The sequence below is a fragment of the Ornithorhynchus anatinus genome, chromosome 4 (genome assembly GCF_004115215.2).
Source record: "Ornithorhynchus anatinus isolate Pmale09 chromosome 4, mOrnAna1.pri.v4, whole genome shotgun sequence".
Lineage (NCBI taxonomy): Eukaryota > Metazoa > Chordata > Mammalia > Monotremata > Ornithorhynchidae > Ornithorhynchus > Ornithorhynchus anatinus.
The window spans coordinates 94443075-94469366 of NC_041731.1; the positions used below are offsets into that span (position 1 = coordinate 94443075).

The following is a 26292-nucleotide window of genomic DNA, read 5'->3' on the forward strand; positions in this document are numbered from 1 at the left end:
GGGAATAAGGGCATCTCACCACACATCCAAGAACACTCCGTGAGGGCAGGGTTCATATCCACCTACTCTTGCCAATCAATCAAGCACATTTATTGAGCACTATCTGTGTGTGGAGCACTTACTAAGCACCTGGGAGAGCATAGTATAATAAATATCAATCGTATTTATCGAGTGCTTACTGTGTGCTGAGGACCGTAGTGAGCCCTGGGGAGAGTACAGTTGTAACAATAGGGAGACACATTCCTTGCCCATAAGAAGTTCACAGTCCAGAGGGGGAGATTAGCGGTAAAAGAATAAGTGCTGTGGGGCTGAAGGTGGGGTGAATTAAAGGTTCAAAACCAAGTACCAGGGATCTCTATTATCCTCTTTCAAGTGCTTAATACAGTGCTCTCCTCGGAGTAAAAGCTGAATAAATGGAATTGACTGATTGGTTGATTCATCGCTGTCCGAATTCCTGGATCAGCGCTTTCGTCTCTCTGTTGACTCCAGTTCTATACTTCGGGCTGAGAACCAGACCCAAGACCTTCAGTGGACCCTCCGTTTAGGTGCTCTGTAAAATGACCAACTGCCCATCCCTCCCTGCACCTTCTTCCTGCACCCCGTGCCCGCCATCCAACCAGGTCGGAAAGGGTCATCCACATCAGTCTCCTTTCTTCCTTCTGGACTGTAAGCTCGTTGTGGGCAGGGAACGTGCCTACCAACTCTGCTGTATTTACTCTCCTGAGCACTTAGCACAGTGCTCTGCACACAGTAAGTACTCAATCAATAACACTGATGATGGCAATCTTTCTGGCCTGGAAGAGTCATACACATTAATCCCCTTTCTACCATCTAGACTCTAACTTCACCCTGGGCAGGGACCGTGTGTCTATCTACTTGTGTATTTATGCCTGACACCTGTCTACTTGTTTTGTTTTGTTATCTGTCTCCCCGCTTCTAGACTGTGAGCCCACTGTTGGGTAGGGATGGTGTCTGTTGCCAAATTGTATTTTACAAGCGCTTAGTACAGTGCTCTGCACATAGTAAGTGCTCAGTAAATACAATCGACTGACTGACTGAGCTCTGCACACAGTAAGCATTTAATCAATGGTATAAATTCCACTGATGATGATGACCCTTCCTGTGACCCTTCTGGACCAGAATGGTCACTCCCCATCGATCTTCTCCATCTTTCTGAACTGGAAGCATCACTCCCATCAATCTGCAGAAAATGCAGCTCTCTGCCGTTGTTACTGCTGCCCCACTGAGCTTTTTCCTGGTTTCTTGGGTAAGACACTGAGCGAGACTCCTGCTGCGTGACTCTCCTTTGTGCAGCCCATTAGAATCCAGCCCACAACAGTGCAACGGGAGCGGACTCGAGCGGAAAAGACAAACAAGCTCAAACCCACCGCGTAGCTCACCATTGTCCAACCTATTTGTGGCCCCAAATCTTTAAAATAGAGGGTAGCCGTTGTGCCAACAGGAAGCCTTTGCAGGATTTCCTCATTCCGCAAGGATTTTCCTTCTGAGAAGAAAAATTGTTTACATGGAGAACAGTATTAAAGAAAAACAGGCCAGGAACATACTGCTGATCCCCGAAATCACTCTGAAGATCCTTGTTTACTCCACAGAAACCCTTTATTCTTCTCAGGCTTATTTGGGAAACTGCAGGCTGTCAATGTGTGATCTGTATAATCACACACTTCTCTATTTGGGGGGGAAAATCATCTTTCATTTTGTTTAAAAACCAAAAAGATGTGTTTGCCCTATCCTTCTCCTAGAGGGGAATACTGCCTTCCTTTTCAAGTGGCCATTTAATTGACGATCCAGATTCCATTAAATCCTAATCCCTCCTTCTCAGACTGTGAGCCCCATGGAGGACAGGGACTGTGTCCGACTTGATTATCTTGCATCCATCTCAGTGCTTAGAACAGTGCTTGACACAAGTAAGCACTTAACAAGTACCACATCTATTATTATTATTACTATTAATCCGCAAGCTGATTCTCCACCCATATGCCATTTTTCAGCTGATTCCCCGCCCCCATATGGCTGACTAGACTCAAGACTACTATGGCCTTGCAAAAAAAAAAAAATCCACTGCTCAAACATTTCCCAGGAAACTCACCCAGCGAGTTTTGGCGGGATTTGGACATTGAGTCAGGAAAAGCATTTTGGATGACTGAAACCCTGACTGGGTGTTCTAGACTATTCTCCTCATCTCTCTGCCTATTCCAGCTCTCAAAACCATCTTGGGTACAGTCCCCAGAAAACAGAAAACAGTTGGTGTCAGTTTGCCAACAAAATCTGAATTTAGTTCCAACAGAGGGGAAACACTTTAGTATGTTTGTTTAGTCCAGCCCCTTCTTTTATACTGTGGTGGAACGGCATACCCCTCACATTTAAGTGTACTTTGGTGAGGGAGGGAGAAGGTTTCTCTTTAAAGTTAGAACCTCTGGTAGAAGGGTGGAGGGAGCTGGGATTGGAAATATGGCCTCGGTTTTCATACAGGGGACAGCCGAAAAGCAACTGCTTTGTTTGGAAACCAACTCCCCCCAGTACCAGATAAGAGTAGTCAAAAAACATCAGTAGGGGCAAGTGGGGTTCGAATAAAGTCATTGATGAGGTCTCTAGGGGGTAAGTTAGAGACATGCAGATGAAAAGTCAGGAATGTCAGCTGGATCATCCTTAAACATCAGGATGAGTGTCAAGGAGAGCAGCCAACCCACAGCTATTTATTTTGTATCGTGTTTGTTAACCTCTTACTATGTTTCAGGCACTGTTCTAACAGCTGGGGTGGATACAAACAAATCGGGTTGGACACACTCCCCGTCCCTGTGGGGCTCACAGTTTCAAACCCCATTTTACAGATGAGGTAACCGAAGCACAGAAAAGTGAAGTGACTTGCCTGAGGTCAAAAAGCAGAAAAGTGGCAGATCCGGGACTAGAACCTAAGTACTTCTGACTCCCAGGTCCATGCTCTATCCACTAGACCACACTACTTCTCCAAGATGGGCTAAGCAACCTAATTGTTACTGTGAGAGACATAATCCTGAGCCGGGAGGAGCATGTCCTGTCTGGTTCGGCTGCAGCATCTGTGTTCTTGGAGCGGATGGGGTGAATCTGAGGATAGGCAGGTCACATTCAAGCAGCAAGCACCCCCAGAAACCAACCTGCCCACCGTAACATGCCCCACAGCTGACCTCTCCCTTCCTAAAGACTCCTCCCACCTGGCGGGTTTATCCCCCTCTTCTTCAATGTCAAGCCCCCTTCCCTGGTATCTTGAATCCAGACAGGAATGTCACTTACTGGGGTCGAGCCTGATCGATTGTCTTGCTGGATACCACTGGGGATCTGAAAGAAAAGCCAAAATTAATCACACTCACCTATTCCAAACACTCCTATCCACTGCTGGCAAGCGGAGAAGCAGTGTGGCCAAGTGGATAGAGCACGGGCTTGGGAATTAGTAGGACCTAGGTCTAACCAAGGCTATGCCACTTGTCTGCTGTGTGACCTTAGGCAAAACACTTCACTTCTCTTCGCCTTGGTTCTCTCATCGGTAAAAGGGGGATTAAGACCATGAGCCCCATGTGGGACAGGACTGTGTCCAACTTGACTAACTTGTATCTACCCCAGTGGTTAATACATTGCCTGGCACATAGTAAGTGTTTTAAAAATGCCGTTTTAAAAAAGAGAAACAGGGAGAGAAGAACAAGTTATTTAAAGACCAAAGAGCGGCACAGCCTCCAGTGACATGAAGCAGGAATTGGGAGGTGACCAAAGCCAATAGACCAGTCCGGTGGGCAGCTAGAAAGAGAGAGACTGCTCTCCCGAAGAAGAGGCTCTGCAAATATCAGCATGCCCCAAGTCATCTTGAAAGCAGAGGTTATCAATCGATCAATCAATCAGTAGTATTTATTGAGTGCTTACTGTGTGCAGAACGCTGTACTAAGTGATTGGGGAAATACATTATAACAATATAATGGACGTATTCCCCATCCGCAATGAGCTAACAGTCTATGGGGCGACAGACGATAATAAGAATAAGCAAATTACGGATATGTAATTTCAGCCGCGGGGCTGAGGGGATGGTGAATAAAGGGAGCAAGTCAGACAGATGCAGAAGGGAGAAGAAGAAAAGGAAAAAGAGGGCTTAGTCAGGGAAGGGCTCTTGGAAGAGATGTGCCTTCATTAAGACTTTGAAGGTGGGGAGAGTGATTGTCAGCTATGCAGAGAGAGGGTTTTCCAGGCCAGAGGCAGGAGGCGAGTGAGAGGTCAGCGTGAGATAGAGAAGACTAAGGTGTGGTGAGTAGGTTGGCAGTAGAGGAGCAAAGTGTGTGGGCTGGGTTGCACGGCAACCCCAACTAACACGTCAGCCCAGCAGGAAATTGTCTTTTTGTGCACATAATGGGAATTGGACGGTCAGTCACGCAAGGGCCTTCTCCGCCAAACCTGAAAAGGGAAGCAACGTCACTTGTGTGCTGTGTGACCCTAGGCAAATCACTTAACTTCTCTCTGCTTCAGTTCCCTCATCCGCAAAATGGGGGATCAATGCTTTCTCCCTCCTACTTAGACAGTGAGCTCCAAGTGGGACCTAATTATCTTGTATATACTCCAGTGCTTAGTACAGTGCTTGCTACATTGTAAGTGCTTAACAAATACCACAATTATTATTATTATTTATGAGCAGGTAATGGGAAATGGACGGTCAGTCACTCGGTGACCTTCTCAGAAAAATCTGAAAAGAGAAGCAGCCTGGACTAGTGGAAAGAGCTCGAGACTGGGAGGCAGGGAACCCGATTTCTAATCCCGGCTCCGCCATTTGCCTGGGATATGAACTTGCACAGGTCACTTCATTTCTCTGTGTCTCAGGTTTCTCATTTGTTAATTGGGGATTCAATTCCTGTTTTCTTTCTCCCTGTAAGTACCATTTGGAACAGGGACTATGTATGACCTGATTCTCTTGCTTCTACCCCAGTGACTAGTTCAATGTTTGCCATGTAGTAAGAGCTTAAATACCACAGTTATTATTATTATATTATCATAGAATAGAAAATGCACCTGTTACTTACAAAATTTGTGGAACATCAATCTAATATCATTAATTGAGGCATGAGGTTCGACCTGGGTAGCAAAAGTATTTCAAATTAGAATAGAGCATGCGAAGATGAAGGGAGATGAGTAGTTTTCTGCAATATGACTAAAATATTCTGCATCCAAGGGGCTCAGGTGGCTGAAGGAGTGGGTTGGATATGAGGAAACTCCTTCTTTATGGGCCTTCAATCCCTGTCCTGAAAGGAAATAACTTTAGCTCACCACCATGTAGTTGGCTAGGCCTCTTGGGTTACAGTGACCAGGTTGTTTGGGGTACCAGGTGAGGTTGGACAGGGCCACAGAGAAGGGTAGAGAGACAGGGGAGAGAAGGAGGGAGAGAAGGAGAAACGGGCAAGTGGCGTTGTTGTGAGTGGAGGAAGGGAGGCTGTGACTGGCCACCGGCCAGCAGTACCCACTGGGCCAAGTCTGGCCCTAAGGGCAATAGAAATTCTGGCAGCAGTAATAACCCTGGCTAAATGGCTCTATCCAGATGTTTCTTAGCATTTAAGCCAGGCTAAAAACTCAAAGAAATAGCCCAGATAGGGAGAGTCCAACTGTGACTATGGGAGCAGGATGAGCAGTGGCTAGTATTACCAAGGAGGAGGAGGAGGAAAAAAGAGCGGGAGAAAGAGGAGGAGGAAGAGAAAGAGGAGGAGAAAGAGTAGGGGGAAGAGAAGGAGGAGAAAGAAGAGGAGGAGGGGGAGGAGAAGGAGAAGGAGGAGGAGGACAAAGAGAAAGGAGAGGAGGAGGAGGAGGCGAAGGCTAGGCAGACTCTCTTCTACTCCTCTCCTCTGCTTCTGAGCTTGCCTACTAAGTCTTGCCTTTCTGGGTGGCCCGGCAGAAGCCCAGAACTGTCAGTCACATTTCTTAAGGGAGACCTGCTTAGGTATCCACAGAGCTGGAGGTCCCAGAGAGAGATTAAAGTCTGAGCAGATCGGGACGCCTGGGCTTCAGCTGGTGCCTCCAGAGGAAGGATGGGGGGCTTGGACAGGACAAACTGGGCAAACAAGCCTCTGAAGTCTCCTAGGCAGTCAAACCTGGACCTTTACACAAAACTGTCTTCTTTTCCTAGTACTATACACAGGGAAATGGGCATAAACGCTCAGGTTTACCTTATCCAAGAAGCAGAGCTGTTTCTTCGTCTTGTAGTCGAGAATTTCCACCTGTAGGGAACAAAAAGCCCCTGTTCATTATTGCTGTCTAGCTCACATCCTCTCAGCTAGGATATTCTGTACCAAGAGGAATAATATTCATTCATTCATTAGTATTTATTGAGCGCTTACTATGTGCAGAGCACTGTACTAAGTGCTTGGAATGTACAAATCGGCAACAGATAGAGACAGTCTCTGCCCATTGACGGGCTTACAGTCTAATCGGGGGAGACGGACAGACAAAAACAATGGCAATAAATAGAATCAAGGGGACGTACGTCTCATTAAAACAATAGCAATAAATAGAATCAAGGTGATGTACACATCATTAACAAAATAAATAGGGTAATAAAAATATATACAATTGAGCGGACAAGCACGGTGCTGAGAGGCGGGGAAGGGAGAGGGGGAGGAGCAGAGGGAAAGGGGGGAAAAGAGGGCTTAGCTGAGGGGAGGTGAGGGGGGGTAAAAGGGGCAGCAGAGGTCTACCCCAGGTTATAGGAGAAATAGGAGTCAGTCCTACTTATTGAGAGCTTACTGCATGCAGAACACTGTACTAAGCGCTTGGGAGTACAATGTAACAACATAACAGACATGTTCTCTGCCCTCGACAAGCTTGCAGTCTAGAAGGGGAGACCGACATTAATATAAATTCCCCGTATTAAGTGTTTGGAAGAGTACAATATAATAATATAATAATAATAATATATAAAAAGAAGAAGAAGAAGTGATGAGTTTTTACTGGTGCATCAGCTTCTCCCTCACTTGACAACACTGGGCCATAAGGAACAACAAGCAGAGCTGAACTCAAGGAACTCTGTTTCCATAATATACAACTGTCCCGTCGTTCAGTTGAACTGCCAGATAGAGAGCATCAAGCTTCCTCATCTGACTGATCTCAACTTTTACCCGGCATTTCAGACTCACCATACTGCTGTCTTTCTTATTACTATGATGGTATTTGCTGAGCACTTACTATGTGCCTAGCACGTACTGAGTGAAGCGACATGGCCTAGTGGAAAGAACACAGAGCTGGGAGTCAGAGGACCAGGGATCTAATCCTGGCTCTGCCAATTGCCTGCTGTGTGACCGTGGGCAAGTCACTTCACTTCTTTGTGCCTCAGTTACATCATTTGTAAACTGAGGATTAAGACTGTGAGCCTCATATGGGAAAGGGACTGCGTCCAACCCGATTTGCTTGTAACCACCTCAGCATTTAGAACAGCACCTAACACATAGTAACAGTGCTCTGCACATAGTAAGCGCCCAATAAATACTATTGAACGAATGAATAGTAAGCCCTTAACAATACCTGTTATTAAGACTGTAAGCCCCACATAGGACACGGACTTTGTCTAAACTGATTAGTTTGTAGCTACCTCTAGGCTTAGTACAATGCCTGGCATATAGTAAGAGCTTAATAATAATAATAATAATAATGTTGGTATTTGTTAAGCGCTTACTATGTGCTGAGCATTGTTCTAATCGCTGGGGTAGGTACAGGGTAATCAGGTTGTCCCATATGAGGTTCACAGTCTTAACCCCCATTTTACAGATGAGGGAACTGAGGCACAGAGAAGTGAAGTGACTTGCCCACAGTCACACAGCTGACAGGTGGTGGAGTCAGGATTTGAACCCATGACCTCTGACTCCCGAGCCCGTGCTCTTTCCACTGAGCCACAGATATATATATGGAACAACAGGCAGAGCTTAACTCGAGAAGCTCTGTTTCCTTAAAATACAGATGTCTTGTCATTCTAGACAAGAATGTCTTGTCATTCTAGACATTCTAGAACTGCCAGACAGAGAGCATCAAGCTTCCCCATCTGACCTCTCTCAACTTACACCCGAGACGTCAGACTTACCTTACTGCTGGTTTTTCTTACTACTGTGATGGTATTTGTTAAGGATTTACTACGTGCCACGCACCCTACTGAGAGAAGGAGCGAGGCCTAGAGGAAAGAACAGGAGCCTGAGTGTCTAATCTCAGCTCCACCACATGCCTGCTGGGTGACCTTGGGCCAGTCGTTTAATTTCTCTGGGCATCAGTTACCTCATCTGTAACATGTTCTCCTTCCTACTTAGATTGTGACCCCTGTGTCTGATCTATTTAGTATCTTCCCCAGCACAAAGAACAGTGTTTGACAAGCTTAACAAATACCACAGTACTGAGCACTGGGGTACATACAAGATAATTAAGTTGGCTATCATCCCTGTCCCAGATCCACAGTCTAAAATAGGAGGCAAAACAGATTTACAAATAACTGAGGTACAGAGATGTTAAGTGATTTGCCCAAGGTCACACAGCAGGCAGCTAGCAAAGTCAGGATTGGGACGCCAGTCCTCTAAGTCCCAATTATCCATACCTCTAGCAGATTTGGGAGAACATAGGGAAAAGAAGACTCTCCTTTGGGGAAGAGACTATTGGTACACTAGACCACACTTTTTCTTACTACTCCATCTCGGAGTTCTTTTACTTCTAAAATAAAAGTAAGCTCCAAACTTGGGAACAGCGCCTTGGTGCTTGCATGGCCTGACCGACACCAAAATAGCCACGACAATTGGAAGCCACTGAAAATACCTCAACAACATCTTTTGTGAAATAGCGTAACGGAGTCCTGCCAGCCGCAGGCTAGAGACCCGTCTGCAGGCAAAGAACACATATATACTCCAGTTCCGTACTGGAACGAGCAGGAAATCTGCCCATCACTGGTTCAGCAATTGGGCTTGTCAGGAAGCAATTAATGAGCCAGTTCTTGCCATCTAAGGATAACCTTTTTGAACTCTGTGTGCAAAACGATGGCACCCGAGTCTAAGAGATTGTACATAAGGTCAGTCACTGGGTCAGCAGAGGCATCCGCTGTCCGCCGCTCCCCTGACCTCCGGCCTCCAGGGCCCTTCCCTTGGGAAAGAGGCCGCCCCATCCCGCTGCCTCGGGACTCCCATCTGCTCCAGCCAAGGAAGAATTCCGCGACAGCATGAGGCCATCTCAACGTTTAGAAGGTTGGGAAGGTGGCCACTGTCATGATGACCATGACTTCATCTCAGCTGTGAGGAGACTGAAGTCAATCAATCGGTGGTATTTATTGAGTTCTTACTGTATGCAGAGCACTTTATTAAGTACTTGGGAGAGTAATAATAATAATGTTGGTATTTGTTAAGCGCTAACTATGTGCAGAGCACTGTTCTAAGCGCTGGGGGAGATCCAGGGTCATCAGGTTGCCCCATGTGAGACGCGCAGTCTTCATCCCCATTTTACAGATGAGGTAACTGAGGCAAAGAGAAGTGAAGCGACTTGCCCATAGAGTACAGCATAAGGGGGGTGATAGACCCGTTCCTTCTCCACAACGAGAAATCCTGCTGCTTCTATCATATTTACCATCATCCCTATGTTTTATATTTTTCATCTTTCATCTTTCCTGTGCGTCTGTCACCAAGGGCCTCCCACCCCTCTCCGATCCTTATTCTCAGACTGTGAGCCCCTTAGGGACCAGGAAGCGTGTCTATATAATAATATAATTAATAATGATGGTATCTGTTAAGCACTTACTAGGTGCCGAGCACTGTTCCAAGCGCTGGGGTAGATGTAAGGTCATCAGGTTGTCCCACGTGGGGCTCACAGTCTTCATCCCCATTTTACAGTTGAGGTAATTGAGGCCCAAAGAAGTGAAGTGACTTGCTCAAAGTCACACAGCTGACAAGTGGCGGAGCCGGGATTAGAATCCACAACCTCTGACCCCCAAAACCCATGTTCTTGCCGCTAAGCCACACTGCTTCTCATCTATATCTCTCTAGCTCATCTATATCTCTTCTCTATCTCACCCAGGTCCTACTTTCCCAGCGGTTACTACTACTACTAATTATTATTATGGTATTTGTTAACTGCTTACTATGTGCCAGGCACTGAACTAAGCACTGGGGGATACAAGCAAATCGGGTTGGATACAGGCCCTGTCCCACCTGGGGCTCACGACCTCAATCTCCATTTTACAGATGAAGTAACTGAGGCATAGAGAAATGAAGTGACTCGCCCAAAGTCACATAGCAGACAAGTGGCAGAGCCAGGATTAGAACCCAGGCCGTTCTGACTCCCAGGCCCGTGGTCTGTCCACCTTACCTTGTGCTCTGCCCAGAGTAGGTGTTGCCTCTGCCACTTGTCACCAGTGTGACTGTGGGCAAGTCACTTCACTTCTCTGTGCCTCAGTTACCTCATCTGTAAAATGGGGATTAACTGTGAACCTCACGTGGGACAACCTGATGACCCTGTATCTGCCCCGGCGCTTAGAACAGTGCTCTGTGCATAGCTTCTTTCGAGAAGCAGCGTGGCTTAGTGGAAAGAGCCCGGACTTTGGAGTCAGAGGTCATGGGTTCGAATCCCGACTCTACTACTTGTCAGCTGGGTGACTGTGGGCAAGTCACTTCACTTCTCGGTGCCTCAGTTACCTCATCTGTAAAATGGGGGCTAAGATTGTGAGCCTCATGTGGGACCACCTGATTACCCTGTATCTCCCCTTAGAACAGTGCTCTGCACATAGTAAGCGCTTAACAAATACCAACATTATTATTATTATTATTATTATTAATTACTCTGCATTACACCTTCTCAGAGAGAACCCATCTCAGTGTACTGTCCTCCCTAGTATTATCCTCTAAGGGGCAGTTGTCCCTGTGCCTAAAGGTAAAATAAATTTGTTCTTCAATTCGAGGATGACACTTCACGGTACGATCATACCTCTGACTGCAAATGTAGCTGAGAGGGAATCTATTACTCGCTCACACCACGGTACTTTTACGGATAATCAGACCACCTTACAGCGGAAGGTGCAAGAGCACCTAGTGGACAGAGGACAGGCCTAGGGTCAGAAGCCCTGGGTTCTAATCCCGGCTCCGCCACTTGTCTGCTGTGTGACCTTGGGCAAACCATTTCACTTCTCCGGGCCTCGGCTTCCTCATCTGTAAAATGGGGATTAAATCCTACTCCCCCCATTTAGACTTTGAACCCATATAGGGTAGGGACGGTGTCCAATATTATACCTACCTCAGCTTTAGTACAATACTTGGTACATAGTAAGCGCTTGAAAAATCGCAGGATTGTGATGATGATGATGATGATTATACCCGTAATATCAAGTTAAACCACTCAGGGGGCTTTTTCTTATGTATGCTCAGTCCACAGAAAGCTCTTAATCATTGATGGATTGATTGTATTTGTACTTTTAGCGGTACAGTAAGTGTTCTCCTAATGTTTCTGACAGAGTTAATACTCCTTCCCCAAACCCTCCAGACCCTACTGCTCCATCCAGCGATCACCCCCACCTCCTTCCTTTCCTTCTTGTCGAAACTCCTGGAACAGGTTGTTTACACCCGCTGCCTCTTCTGCTCCAACTCCCTTCTCAACCCTCTACAAAGCCGCTTCAGCCGGCTCCACTCCGTTGAAACTTTGCTCTGCAAAGGAGGCAGTGTGGCCAAATGGGGAGAGCCCAGGCCTGAAAGTCAGAAGGACCTGGGTTCTAATCCCGGCTCTCCACTTGTCTGTTGGGTGACCTTGGGCAAGTCATTTTACTTCTCTGGGCCTCAGTTTTCTCATTTGTAAAATGAAGATTAAGTTTATGAGCCCCATGTGGGACAAGGACTGTGTCCAACTTGATCAACTTGTATCTACCCCAGAGATTAGAAAAGTGTCTGCCACATAGTAAGTGCTTAATAAATACCATTTGAAAAGAAAGTCACCAATGACCTTCTCTCCAAATCTAACAGACTCTACTCCATCCTAATCTTCCTTCAACCAATATCGCTGCATCACTTTGCACTTGAGTCCTTACCCCCTAAACACTTAAGAGAATTCATCCCTCCCTTCCCAAAACAGCATTTATGTACATATCTTTCAACTCTCTTGCTTGATGAAATTCATTTTAGTGACCAAACCTTTACTAGACTGTAAACTCCTTGTGCTCAGTGATCATGTCTTTCAATTCAATTGTACTGTACTCTCCTAAGTGTTCAGTACCATACCCTGCACACAGTAAGTGCTCAGTAAATACTACTGATTGACAAAATGCTCAATGGCTAGTAAAGAGTGCCTTTAGGTTAGAGCAGAATTAAACACCCAGCAAAATAAGGTCTGGATGAGGAGTGCAAAATGGGGATTAAGACTGTGAGCCCCATGTGGGACAATCTGATCACCTTGTATCCCCCAGGCTTAGAACAGTGCTTTACACATAGTAAGTGCTTAACAAATGCCAACATTATTATTATTACATTTAAAGAGGAAAGAGGTAAGAATTTGGATTTGGGAATTTTTGTGAATGGATCTCTTAGGAATTAGAGAAGCAGCAGGGCCTAGTAGTCAAAGCACAGGCCTGGGAGTCATAAGGACCTGGGTTCTAACCCCAGCTCCACCACTTGTCTGTTGCAATGACCTTGGGCAAGTCACTTAACTTCTCTTTGCCTGGGTCACCTCATCTGTAAAATGAGGATTAAGACTGAGCCCCACGAGGCACGTACACTCTGGCCGACCTGATTAGCTTGTATTTACCTCAATGCTTAGTACAGTGCCTGGCACATAGTAAGTGCCTAACAAATACCATAAAATAGATTTATACATATCTATACATATGTGCATATATTTATGTATGTAAATATATATATATATAAACAAGAGTTGTTGATTATTTCAAAGGAGAAAGTAAGAACAATATTAGAGCAATATGAAAGCTCAGTTGCAGCAAGTAAAGGAAATAGGCAAACATGCTTCTTTCCACTTGGGCCTCACTGACCCACTTTCTAATGAAACACCTCCTCGGCAAGTATAATAAGGTGTTCGTTCTCAGTTCAGCTGCCCAGTTAAATGACTATGACTTTACGTTATTACCCCAAAGTTTTAACCTTGGTCATTTTAATCATCCTTAATAATACCTGACTTCAAGCCAATATAGATTTGTTTTCTCACTGCTCTAGTACTAACTAAAAAGAGGTCAGCACATTTTTAGAAAAGTAGATTTGAAAAGTAAGGCAATTCATTTTGAGCTTATTTTCTTTTCTGTTGTCCCAAGTCTCTCTTCTAATCCTTCTATTTCACACCAAGGAAAACACTCGATCTCCTGCCAGAACGAGGAACATGAATCCTTTTCTTCAGATTTACGAATAAAATGAATCTCCTCTAGTTCTCACCCACAAATTCTTTGACCTTAGCCCTCTCTAAAGCCAAAGCCCTCCCCAAACCCTACATCCAACAACCTCCCCCCAGTATATCCCCCAAATCTTGAGTTGCATCAACCCAATCGCCACCTGATAATAATTATAATGATAATGATAATAATTGTAATCTTTAAGTGCTTATTCTATGCCAAGCACTGTACTCATCACAAGGGTGAATATAAGATGGTCGGGTCAGACACAGTCCCTGTCCCACATGGAACTCACAGTCTAAGGGAAGGGAGAACACATATTGAATCCCCATTTTACAGATGAGGAAACTGAGGTAGAGAGAAATAAGTTGCCCCAGGTCCTACAGCAGACAAATGGCAGAGCCAGGATTAGAATGCAGATCCTCTGATTCCCAGACTCACATTCCTTGCATTAGGCCACACTGCTTCTCTTGCACTTATATATTCCCACCCAACCTCAGTATTCATATACACCTGTTCAGTTCAATATACAGTTATGGATTCCGATTCCATTATTTGTAAATTCTTTTGGTATGTCACTCCGATACTGGTGTGAGCTCCTTGTGAGCAGGGAACAGATTTAATATAATAATTGTGGTGTTCGTTAAGTACTTACTATGTGCCAGGCACTGTACTAAGAGCAGGGGTAGATACAAGCAAATTGGGTTGGACGCAGTCCCCGGCCACGTGGGGCTCAGTGTCTCACTCCCATTTTGCAGATGAGGTAACGGAGGCACACCCCTTTCCGGATGGCACCTGGAGAGTTTCCAGTCCTCTATCGGTCTCGGCTAGGGGAGGAAGAATCAAGCAAAGGTCTGTTCATTCCATTCCTAGTTTGGCCAGTGGCTAGCGAGTGGCAGGCCATCTGCTACAAGTCAAAACTCACCCGTGCTGGGCAGCAGCGGCATGGGGGAGAGTCGAGGGCGGAAACTCAAGTTTACTGCACGGAAGAAGACAATGGTAAACCCCTTCTGTATTTTTACCAAGAAAACTCTATGGATACACTACCAGTTTGGTCGCCGATGGAGGTGGGGCGTTCTGGGAGACAATGTGTCCATAGAGTTGCTATGGGTCGGAGATGACTCGACAGTGTAAGACAAGACTACTGAGGCACGGAAAAGTTAAGCGAGTGCATGGCATTCAGTGGGTGCTCAATAAGTTCCATTGTTATTCCATCACATTTGGATTTGCACCCTTTATTCACTCCTCCCACACCCCCACAGCACTTATGTACATGTGCACTTATGTACATGTCTGTAATTTATTTCTTTAAATTAATGTCTGTCCCTCTAGGCTGTAAGCTTGCTGTGGAACTGGTCTACCAACTCTGTTATATTGTAACAATAATAATAATGTTAGCATTTGTTAAGTGCTTACTATGTGCAGAGCACTGTTCTAAACACTGGGGAGATACAGGGTAATCAGGTTGTCCCACGTGAGGCTCACAGTTAATCCCCATTTTACAGATGAGGTAACTGAGCCACAGAGAAGTTAAGTGACTTGCCCACAGTCACACAGCTGACGAGTGGCAGAGTAGGGATTAGAACCCATGACCTCTGACTCCCAAACCCAGGCTCTTTCCACTGAGCCACTTATTGTACTCTTCCAAGAGTTTAGAACAGTGCTCTGCACACAGTAAGTGCTCAGTAAATGTGATTGATCGAATGATTGATTACAGCCTCTAGGAACACCGCCATTAAAACTCTACTACTGTTCTTTTCCTCCCCACTTTTCTCCATCCCTAACCCTTCCCTCCCAACCCACATGAAGTCAAACTTCTTTCAGAAGCTAACAGAGAAATCCAGAAAAGTTCCTTAATAAATGCCATAGACTCTTCATGCAGTTCACCTACCCTGAAGAGCACAGAAAAGCAGGGCCAGGGGACTGTGGGGCCAACCCAAATCTCAAGATTTTCCTAGCCATTTTTTGGCCTGTTCTCACATGCCTCTGATGAGATCGTGAATCTCAATCTAGAAAACCAGATGTCCCGGATTTCTTCAATTTAAAGAAACACTTTTGGAGCACAAGGTTCGGGTGTAATCTTTCCAGGAGGTTTTGTTTATACATTTCCGCTTAGCTTTCATCCCTGGCTGCAGAGGATTTCATCCAAATATATGAGAGATGAAAGTGGCATCGGGTACACCAGGATTTTCTCAGCGAATGAAGCAGTACCTTCATTTATTTGAGCTTTTTAGGCTCTCTACAGAGGTGGAGGGGTACTTCCTTCTCCAGACTGTAAGCCCGTTGTGGGCAGGAAACGTGTCTGCCGACTCTGCTGCATTGTATTCTCCCAAGTGCTTAGCATAGTGTTCCGCTCATAGTGAGCGCTTAATAAATACCATCGACGATGGCGATGACCTACAATCAATCAATCAATGGTATTTATTGGGCATTTACTGCACGCAGGGTACCGAACTAAGGGGAGAGTACAATACAACCGAGTTGGTAGATGCATTCCCTATCCACATGAGCTTACAATCTAGAAAGGGAGACAACCATTAATACAAATAAATAAGCTACGGATATGTACATAAATGCTGTGGGGCCGAGGATGGGGTAAATATCAAGGGCTTAAAGGGTAAAGATCGAAGTGCAAAGATAATGCAGAAGGGAGAGGGATTTGGGGAAAAGAGGGCTACAGTTTGAACACACACAACTCCGTTTCGGCCACGCACTGTGATTTGCAACATTGGATGGATTTCTCTGTCCCAGGACCAACGCCAAGGAGGGATTCAAATTCCAGTTCTGGTGCATAAGCAAGAGGAAGTAATGGTGGCTGATCAATCCGCTAATAATTGTAAGCTCGTTGTGGGCAGGGAATGTGTTTGCCGTTATATTGTGCTCTCTCAAGCACTTAGGTCAGTGCTCCGCACAAAGTAAGTGCTCGATAAATGCGACTGACTGAATGACTGACTGCAGGCTTAGTTCATATAAAGAGAGGACACAAAAATGAGAATCGGAGGGAAAAGACTCAAGATTAGAAACGAGGGAGACAGAGTAAACGCAAATGCCAACCGCATGCCGCCAAATCACCCCAAAGCCTGACAAGGTACTGTAGCCAGTGAACTACCAGGCCCAGTTTACTGGACAGAAGGAAAAATTGGAGCTTGACTGGATCGTGTGTAAGCCAAAATTTGGGAATGGATTCTGGCAGGGGACATTGAGAACTTCAAATTCAATGCTTGGACAGGTCCAATTATCCACTTAATGGCCTTCCATCTGGCCCTTCTCCCTGCCGATACCTCCTCTTCCTCCTTCCTTGGGAGAGACTTCAAGATAGGATGTTGAGCAGATGAAATCGCCCGTTTTCTTTTTCTTTTATGGTATTTGTTGATCATTCACTATCTGTTAGGCAATGTACTATGTGCTAGGTTAGATATGAGTTTATCAGGTCGGACACAGTCCCTGAGCCACATGGGCACAGGGTCTTAATCCCCATTTTACAGCTGAGGGAACTGAGACACAGAGAAGTAAAATGACTTGCTCAAAGTCACACAGCAGACAAATGGCGGAGCCGGAAGTAGAACCCAGGTTCTCCCACTCCCAGGCCCGTGCCCTTTCCACTGGGCCACGCTGTTTCCTCTTTGTGGGAACATAGCTAATGGCTTCATGTTTGACATATCAATCCCATAGAGGCAATGGCCCCCACCTTGGCCCTGTGGAGCCTCTGCGCTGGTTTTGAGGAGGGTGGTCATTTCTGCTAGAGTCAATTTAGGTCCCTGAGCTCGGATCTTCCCTCAGATGTTCTCAGGACCTGTGAGAGTGTGTAAGAAACCTTCTAGACTGTGTCCCCGTTGTTGGGTAGGGATTGTCTCTCTTTGTTGCTGAATTGTACTTTCCAAGTGCTTAATACAGCGCTCTGCACACAGTAAGCGCCCAGTAAATATGACTGAATGAATTAAAAAAAATCAGGAGGACCAGACCTGAAACAGTAACTTCATTTTGGCTCCCTGGGACTCTGCAGTCAACTCTTAAATGATCCTCATATTGAAATGCATTTCATTGAATCGTATTTATTGAGCACTTACTGTGTGCAGAGCACTGTACTAAGCACTTGGGAGAGTACAATACATCAATAAACAGACACATTAGCTGCCCACAATGAGCTTAGAATCTAGAGAGGGGGAGACAGACATTAATATGAATAAATAAATTACAGATCTCTACAAAAGTGCCGAGAGGCTGAGAGGGAGGATGAACAAAGGAAGCAGGTCAGGGAGATGCAGAAGGAAGTGGGAGAAGAGGAAAGGGGGGCTTAGTCAGGGAAGGCCTCTTGGAGGAGATAGGCTTTCAAATAAGGCTCTGAAGGACTGGGGGAGCGTAATTGTCTGGCAGATATGAGGAGGAAGGGCATTCCAGGCCAGAGGCAAGACGTGGGTGAGGGGTCAGTGCTGAGATAGACAAGATGAAGGACCAATTATTGATTTTTCTCTTTCTGCCCCCCCAAGGAGAATGGCCCTGAGAGGAGGAGACTCACCCAACTAAAAAAAGAAGGATGAAGGGGTAACCAAGACCCCCAGTGACCCACTCTGCTGGGCCTCTAGCAATTATAGGACCGCTAGTCCCAGAACACCGATCAGGCAGCTGTTTATCACCCTCGAGCAATCACTTTGTTCCATTACTGGTTCCAAATTTAAGAAGTGTTCTCTCCACTGGGAATGAAACGATTGCTGATTTTCCAGGAAAATATCCAATCTAATACCTAGTAATTAAACAAAAATGAAAATTGGTAAGCAGAGTCAAAAAATGTGTGTGAGCATTCCTTTTGACCATGAAATCTTGTCATGTACTTTTATTACTTTTGCTCGTTAAACTTAAAAGCATATTTTACGGGCTTTTAGCAGCTTGTATAAGTTTCTTTGCCTGTCTGAACTGCATCGTGAAACTTCTGATTTATTTTACTCCAACAAGTTCCGGCTACATTCTCTTCCCGATATCACTCTTCTTACCAAGGCATGAAAAAGCTAAGGACGTTGCTGCCTAAATTCTTTGCTTCACATGCCTTAAAACACCTGTCTGATCTTGTCTACTTTTGGAATTCCATCTTTAGCCATAATCCAGGCCACTAATAGAGCGTCTTACAGGAAAGGATTCTTGAATTTCAGAGGACCCCAATGAAGTCAGAAAACTGAGGCCTTAATTAAGCCTTTCTTCCATGTTCTTGCACACGGATGCATTAATCTCACCATCCTTGCGCTGTGGGGTTAATCCACCTCAGTGTCAGGCATTTCCTCATTTTTCAGAGTGAGACACCGAAAAGCATGGAAACGCTCGGTCACCCCGCAGCTACAAGCAGTGTAGCCTAGTGGGTAGAGTCTGCTCCCTCTGCTCCGTCTCTGCTCCCCCTCTGCCCTTCTCCCCTTCACCTCTCCTCAGCTAAGCCCCCTTTCCCTCTGCTCCTCCCCCTCTCCCTTCCCTCAGCACTGTGCTCATTGTATAGATTTTTATTACCTTATTTATTTTATTAATGAGGTGTACATCCCCTTCATTCTTTTTATCGTGATGAAGTTGTCTTGTTTTTGTCCATCCGTCTCCCCCGATTAGACTGTAAGCCCGTCATTGGGCAGGGTTTGTCTCTATCTCTTGCCGAATTGTACAATCCAAGCTCTTAGTACAGTGCTCTGCACATAGTAAGCGCTCAGTAAATACTAGTGAATGAATGGAGCACGGGCCTGGGAGTCAGCATACCTGTGTTCTAATTCTGGCTCTGCCCCAGGCCTGCTGTCCTCTCACTCCCATTCTTCCCCCGACTTGAAACTCTCTTTCCGAGTCCAAATTTGACAGACCAGGGCCCTCGCCATATTCTACCTCTTCCACCGTGCTTTTCTAATTCCCCGAACTCCAAGTACACCAGCCATCATGTACTAATTTCTACTCAGCATTCATTCATTTATTCATTCGATCGTATTTATTGAGCACTTACTGTGTGCCGAGCACGGTACTAAGCCCTAGGGAAGTACAATTCAGCGACAAGTAGAGACATCCCTGCCTACAACGGGCTCACAGTCTAGAAGGGGGGAAACAGATTTTGTCAATTGCTCGTTCAGTTATTTTGAATCTTCTAACGGTAAATATTTTCATGTCATGTCTATCTCTCCAACAGGGAACGGTCTACCAACTCCGTTATACTGTTCTCTCCCAAGCGCTCAGTTTACTGCTCTGCACACAGTAAGTCCTCGATAAATACGATTGATTGATGCGAGGCGGGGATCATGTCGCTTCTTTATTTGGCACCTCCCAAAGGCTTAGTATTCTAACTAGTGAGTGCTCAATAAATATCACCATTGCTATTATGAAATCAAGAAGCAGCGTGGCTCATTGGAAAGAGCCCGGGCTTGGGAGTCAGAGGTCATGGGTTCTATTCCCGGCTCTGCCACTGATCAGTTGTGTGACTTTGGGTGAGTCATTTCACTTCTCTGTGCCTCAGCTATCTCATCTGTAAAATGAGGATTAAAACTGTGAGCCCCATGTGGGACAACCCGATCATCTCGTATACCCCCCCAGTGCTCAGAACGGTGCTTTGCACATAGTAAGCGCTTAACAAATACCATCATCATCATCATCATTATTATTATTATTACATGACTACCATGACTATTCCTACTACTATGAAGCAGCGTGGCTTAGTGGAAAGAGCCCGGGTTTGGGAGTCAGAGGTCATGGGTTCTAATCCCGCCTCTGCCACTTGTCAGCTGTGTGACCTTGGGCAAGTCACTTCATTTCTCTGGGCCTCAGTTCCCTCATCTGTAAAATGGGGTTGAAAGCTGTGAGCCTCACGTGGGACAAACTGTTTACCTTGTATCTACCCCAACGTTCAGAAGAGTGCTCAGCACATAGTAAGCGCTTAACCAATACCATAATCTTTATAACACCTTTTGCTACGACAACGACTGTTACTGCTGCCACTATGTCTTCTACAATTCATCCGATTGAATTTATTGAGCCCTTACTGTGTGCAGGGCACTGTACCAAGCGCTTGGGAAGTACAATTCAGCAACAAATAGAGACAATCCCTGCCCCCAGCGGACTCACAGTCTAGAAGTAGGGGAGACAGACAGCAAAAGAAGTAAACAGGCTTCAGTAGCATCATTATGAATAAATAGAATTAGAGATATATACACATCATTAATAAAAAAGAAATAGAATTATAATTATATATAGGTACATATATACACAAGTGCTGTGGGCCGGAGAGGGGGGTAGAGCAGAGGGAGCGAGTTGGGATGATGGCGAGGGGAGTGGGAGCGTATTCATTCATTCAAAAGTATTTATCGAGCGCTTACTATGTGCAGAGCACTGAACTAAGCACTTGGGATGTACAATTCGGCAACAGATAGAGACCATCCCTGCCCAATGACGGGCTCACAGTCGAAACGGGGGAGTCTAAATTTGGCTACGATGACTACGACAATGATGACTACGAATACTATTCATTTGATCGTATTTATTGAGCACTTACTGTGTGCAGAGCACTGTATTAAGAGCTTATAAGCTTAATAAGTGCTAATATTACGGCTATTCTTATTGATACTATGACTACTACTACTAACAATAATGATAATAATAATTATGGTACTTGTTAAGCTCCCTTCTTAGGGTTGCACCTGGAGATTTTCCAGTACTCCGCCGGTCTCGGAGTATCCATTCCATTGGCCAGTGGCTAGCGAGTGGCGGGCCATGGGCTACAAGTCAAAACTCACCCTTGCCGGGCAGCAACGGCACGGGAAAGAGGCGAAGGTGGAGACTCAAGCTTATCGCGCAGAAGGAGGCGATGGTAAACCCCTTCCCTATTTTTACAAAGAAAACTCTGTGGATCCACTACCAGAACGACTGCAGATGGAGAGTGGGCCGTTCTGGGAGAGATGCATCTATGGTGTCACTATGGGTCGGAGACCACTCGGCGTAAGACGGGACTTGTTAAGCACTTACTATGTGCCAAGCACTGTTTGATGAGCTGGAGTAGATCTCAGTCAATCAGGTTGGACACAGTCCCTGTCCCACACGGGGCTCACGGTCTTCATCCCCATTTTACAGTTGAGGTAACTGAAGCAGAGAAGTGAAGTGACTTGCCATGGTCAACTAGCAGACATGTGGTGGAGGTGGATTAGAACCCAGGTCCTTCTGACTCCCAGGCCTATGCTCTAGCCACTAAGCCTTGCCGCTTCTCACAGCCACGTCACTTCTCGTACTACTGTTACTCTGGCTCAGTGGAACGAGCCCGGGCTTGGGAGTCAGAGGTCATGGGTTCTAATCCCGGCTCCGCCACTGATCAGCTGTGTGACTTTGGGCAAGTCACTTCGCTTCTCTGTGCCTCCGTTACCTCATCTGTAAAATGGGGATTAAAACTGTGAGCCCCACTTGGGACAACCTGATCACCTTGCATCCCCCCCAGCGCTTAGAACAGTGCTTTGCACATAGTAAGCGCTTAACAGATGCCATCATTATTATTATTACAACTACTAACCACTACTTCTATTATAATTGCTATTATTACTTCTGAACAAGGAAGTAGAATCCACCACCCAGTCCTAATTCTCCTCCCTGATCCGAATCCAGAATATTCTACTGTTCCCACAGACTCTAAAGTCACTACAGGGTCTAATGCAAGCCTGTTGGTTCCATTAAATATTTAATTCTACCTACATTATTTAAATCAATTGTCACCTCTTCTTATGCCAAGGATTTTACAAGTCACAGGCAGTGACCCGGCATAAATCTAAGCATTTTATGTTTCCTTGCAGCTGCTTCTATTACTCTTTCCTGATCGTTGGACAATATCTCTTGTTCCCTTCATGAGTAACTGGGACAACAGCCCATGACAAATGAGGACTTGGTGATCACCGCCTTGCTTTTCAGATAAAAGGGCACCAACTCTCTTGTATTGAGCTATAAGAGAGGCAGAGAGATCATGAACAGAAAGCGAATGTTGTCCCCGCTTATGTCTGCTTGGCTAAAACCACAAAAAAGCAAGTTACTTCATCACGATCCACGTAACCGGCACAACACTCCTACAGCGCACTGAATCCATCAACGGTATTTATTGAGCGCTTACTGTGCGCAGAGCCCTGTACTAAGAGCAGAGGAAGAGTACAGTACAACAGAATTGGTAGACATGTTCCCTGTCCACAAGGAGCTGTGAGCAAAATCAGCCCTGCATTCCCAAAATCCAGATAGCAGGGGGTCAGTTGGAAACAAACGGAGCTTTCCCGGTAACTTGAGGTTTTTCGAAAAGATTGGGAAAATCGAATTTGCTGCCCAGGAGGAGGGGAGCCAATATGAACTTCAAAAAACTAGCTTAGCTGAAGCCTACCCTAATGGGCCTTCTGATCACGGGTAAGATGTTATTGTTGAAGAATAAGCTCTGCACTTCTCGAGGAGATAAGCACATTGTTCAAGGGCAGGTCTCCACATTGCCAAAAGATAAGCTGCTTCCAATTCACCGGGATCCGCATTTTGATGTGAGTTTTCATGACCCCTACTACGGAACCCTTATGGAACTGAACCTAACCTGAGCAAAAGTGAATTATAATAATAATAATGTCGGCGTTTGTTAAGCGCTTACTATTCATTCATTCAACAGTATTTATTGAGCACTTATTAGGTGCAGGACGCTGTCCTAAGCGCTTGGAATGTACAAATCGGTAACAGATAGAGACAGTCCCTGCCCTCTGATGGGCTTACAGTCTAATCGGGGGAAATAATAATAATGGCATTTGTTAAGCACTTACTCTGTGCAAACCACTGTTCTGCTGGGGGGGGGGGGATACATGGTGATCAGGTTGTCCCGTGCGGGGCTCCCAGTCTTAATCCCCATTTTACAGATGAGGTAACTGAGGCACAGAGAATAATAATAATAATGTTGGTATTTGTTAAGCGCTTACTATGTGCTGAGCACTGTTCTAAGCGCTGGGGTAGACATAGGGGAATCAGGTTGTCCCACGTGGGGCTCACAGTCTTAATCCCCATTTTACAGATGAGGGAACTGAGGCACAGAGAAGAGAAGTAAAGTGACTTGCCCAAAGTCACACAGCTGACAAGCGGCAGAGCTGGGATTAGAACCCATGACCTCTGACTCCCAAGCCCATGCTCTCTCCACTGAGCCATGCTGCTTCCCTATGTGCAGAACACTGTTCTAAACGCTGGGGGCGTTACAGAGTTATCAGGTTGTCCCATATGAGACTCATATTTAATCCCCATTTTACAGATGAGGTAACTGAAGCACAGAGAAGGGAAGTGATTCGCCCACAGTCCCACAGCTGACAAGTGGCAGAGTCGGGATTCAAAGCCATGACCTCTGATTCCCAAGCCCGGGCTCTTTCCACTGAGCCACACTGAATCATAACAATAATAATAAGAACGATATTGGTCAAGTGCACTGTTCAAAGCTCTGGGGTAGATAGAAGATAATCAGGTTAGACACAGTCCCTGTCCCACATAGGGCTCACTGTCTAAATCGCCGTTTTACAGAAGAGGTAACTGAAGCACAGAGAAGTGAAGTGACTTGTCCAAGGTCACACAACAGACAGGTGGCAGAGTCAGGTTTAGAACTCAGGTTCTTCTGACTCCCAGACCTGTGCTCTATCCACTAGGCCACAGTGCTTCTCTGGCCTTGCTGCTTCTCAATTATAATTGTATTTATTAAGCACTGACTATGTGCCAGGCACGGTACTAAGTGCTGGGATGGATATAAGCAAATCGGGTTGAAAATAGTCCCTTTATCCCATGTGGGACTCACAGTCTCAATTCCCATTTTACAGATGAGGTAACTGAAGCCCAGAGAAGTGAAGTGACTTGCCCGAGGTCACACAGCAGACGAGTGGTGGAGCTGGGATTAGAACCCATGACCTTCTAACTCCCAAGCCCGTGCTCTATCCACTAGGCCAACTGGAAGCGTCTCCCCATCTGATAGCCCTTCACCAGGTCAGCGTGGCTCAGTGGAAAGAGCCCGGGCTTGGGAGTCAGAGGTCATGGGTTCAAATTCCGGCTCCGCCACTTGTCAGCTGTGTGACCGTGGGCAAGTCACTTCACTTCTCTGTGCCTCAGTTCCCTCATCTGTCAAATGGGGATGAAGACTGTGAGCCTCACGTGGGCCAACCTGAATACCCTGAATCTACCCCAGCGCTTAGAACAGTGCTCTGCACATAGTAAGCGCTTAACAAATACCAACCAGGTCATTCCATCCAGGAGATGTCTTTGGCACTCAATTTGAGATATCGATCCTTATTCTCGTACACTTCTGTTAACAATAACTGTAGCACGGTTCCAGCGCATAATAAAGCGTTTCTCCGCTCCTCAAGAACTTCCGGTGGTTGCCCATCCGCCTCCGCGTCGAACAGAAACTTTTCACCGTTAGCTTTAAAGCACACAGTCGCCTTTCCCTTCTTTCATTCATTCAATTGTATTTATCGAGTGCCTACTAGGTGTCGAGCACTGTACTAAGCACTTGGAATGTACAATTTAGCAACAGAGATGATCCCTGCCCAACAATGGGCTCAGAGTCTAAACGGGGGAGTCAGACAACAAAACAAAACAGAACAAGTAGTCGGGCGTCAATATCATCAAGATAAATAGAATCATAGATCCGTACACATCATTAACTAAATAAATAGTCATAAATAATATATACAAATATGCACAAGCGCTGTGGGGAGGGGAAGGGGGAAGAGCAGAGGGAAGGAGAAGGGGGAATGGGGAGGGGAGGAAGAGCGGAGGGAAAGGGAGGGCTCAGTGTGGGAAGGCCTCCTGGAGGAGGTGAGCTCTCAGTAAGGCTTTGAAGAGGGGAAGAGTTAGTTTGGCGGAGGTGAGGAGGGAGGGCGTTCCGGGACCGCGGGAGGACGTGGGCCAGGGGTCCACGGCGGGACAGGCGAGAAGGAGGCCCCGTGAGGAGGTGAGAGGCGGCAGCGGAGCGGAGTGTGCGGGCTGGGCTGGAGAAGGAGAGAAGGGAGGTGAGGTAGGAGAGGGCAAGGGGATGGACGGCTTTGAAGCCAAGAGCGAGGCGTTTCCTTGGTGCTCTCCCACTACAACCCAGCCCACACACTTCGCTCCTCTAATGCCAACCTTCCCACTGTACCTTAATCTCGTCTATCTCGACGCTGACCCCTCGCCCACATCCTGCCTCTGGCCTGGAACACCCTCCCTCCTCATAGCCGACAGACAAACACTCTCCCCACCGTATTAATAACAACAATGGTACGTGTTAAACGCTATGTGCCAGGCACCGTTCTAAGCGCCGGGGTAGATACAAGATAATCAGGTTGTCCCATGCGGGGCTCACAGTCTTAATCTCCATTTTACAGATGAGGTAACCGAGGCCCAGAGAGGTTAAGTGATTTGCCCAAGGTCACACAGCACGGGTGAGTTTTGACCTGTAGCCGATGGCCCGCCACTCGCTAGCCACTGGCCGAGCTAGGAATGGAACGGACAGGTCTCTGCTTGACTCTCCCTCCCGTAGCCGAGACTGGTAGAGTCCTGGAAACTCTCCCGGTGTGACCCCGAGAGGGGGTCTAAGCTTTTAGTACAGTGTTTAATAAATACAACCGACTGACTACAGTGCCTGGCACATAGTAAGTGCTTAATAAATGCCTTTTCTTTCTTTCTCATCCAGTTGGGGCATGGGCTTGTTCCTGTCAGTCTCTCCTGTTCAATTTTAAGGGCAGGAACATCATCTCTTTCTCAGTTGTGCTGTCCTTGGGGTTTCCAGGGCTCAGGGCCCAGCAAGGGCTCAATAAATGCCATATCCGATGTTAATGATTGAGCCAAACTGGACTCTGAAAAATTCCAGTGCACTGGGAAGAGGAGACACGATCCCCAGCTCCGAAAGATCTAACTCGTTCTCAACTCCTTTTTTTTTTTTTACCGGCAGTCCACGTTAGATTCATTCGTTCGATTGTATTTATTGAGTG

The 26292-nt window shown here is 46.1% G+C and overlaps 1 protein-coding gene across 2 annotated transcripts in view; it reads right to left on the reverse strand.

Moving 5' to 3' along the window:
- The window catches only part of LOC100080249 (very-long-chain enoyl-CoA reductase-like), a 70281-nt gene that overhangs the window by 24636 nt on the left and 19353 nt on the right, over positions 1-26292 (reverse strand). For both annotated transcript variants that reach the window (XM_039911860.1, XM_029063347.1), the window contains exons 2-5: positions 6186-6236; positions 5052-5103; positions 3289-3333; positions 1401-1504 (exon numbers count right to left, since the gene is read on the reverse strand). In XM_039911860.1, the coding sequence (XP_039767794.1) occupies positions 1401-1504; positions 3289-3333; positions 5052-5067 (165 nt within the window). In that variant the 5' untranslated portion in view covers positions 5068-5103; positions 6186-6236. The remainder of the gene's footprint in view (positions 1-1400; positions 1505-3288; positions 3334-5051; positions 5104-6185; positions 6237-26292) is intronic.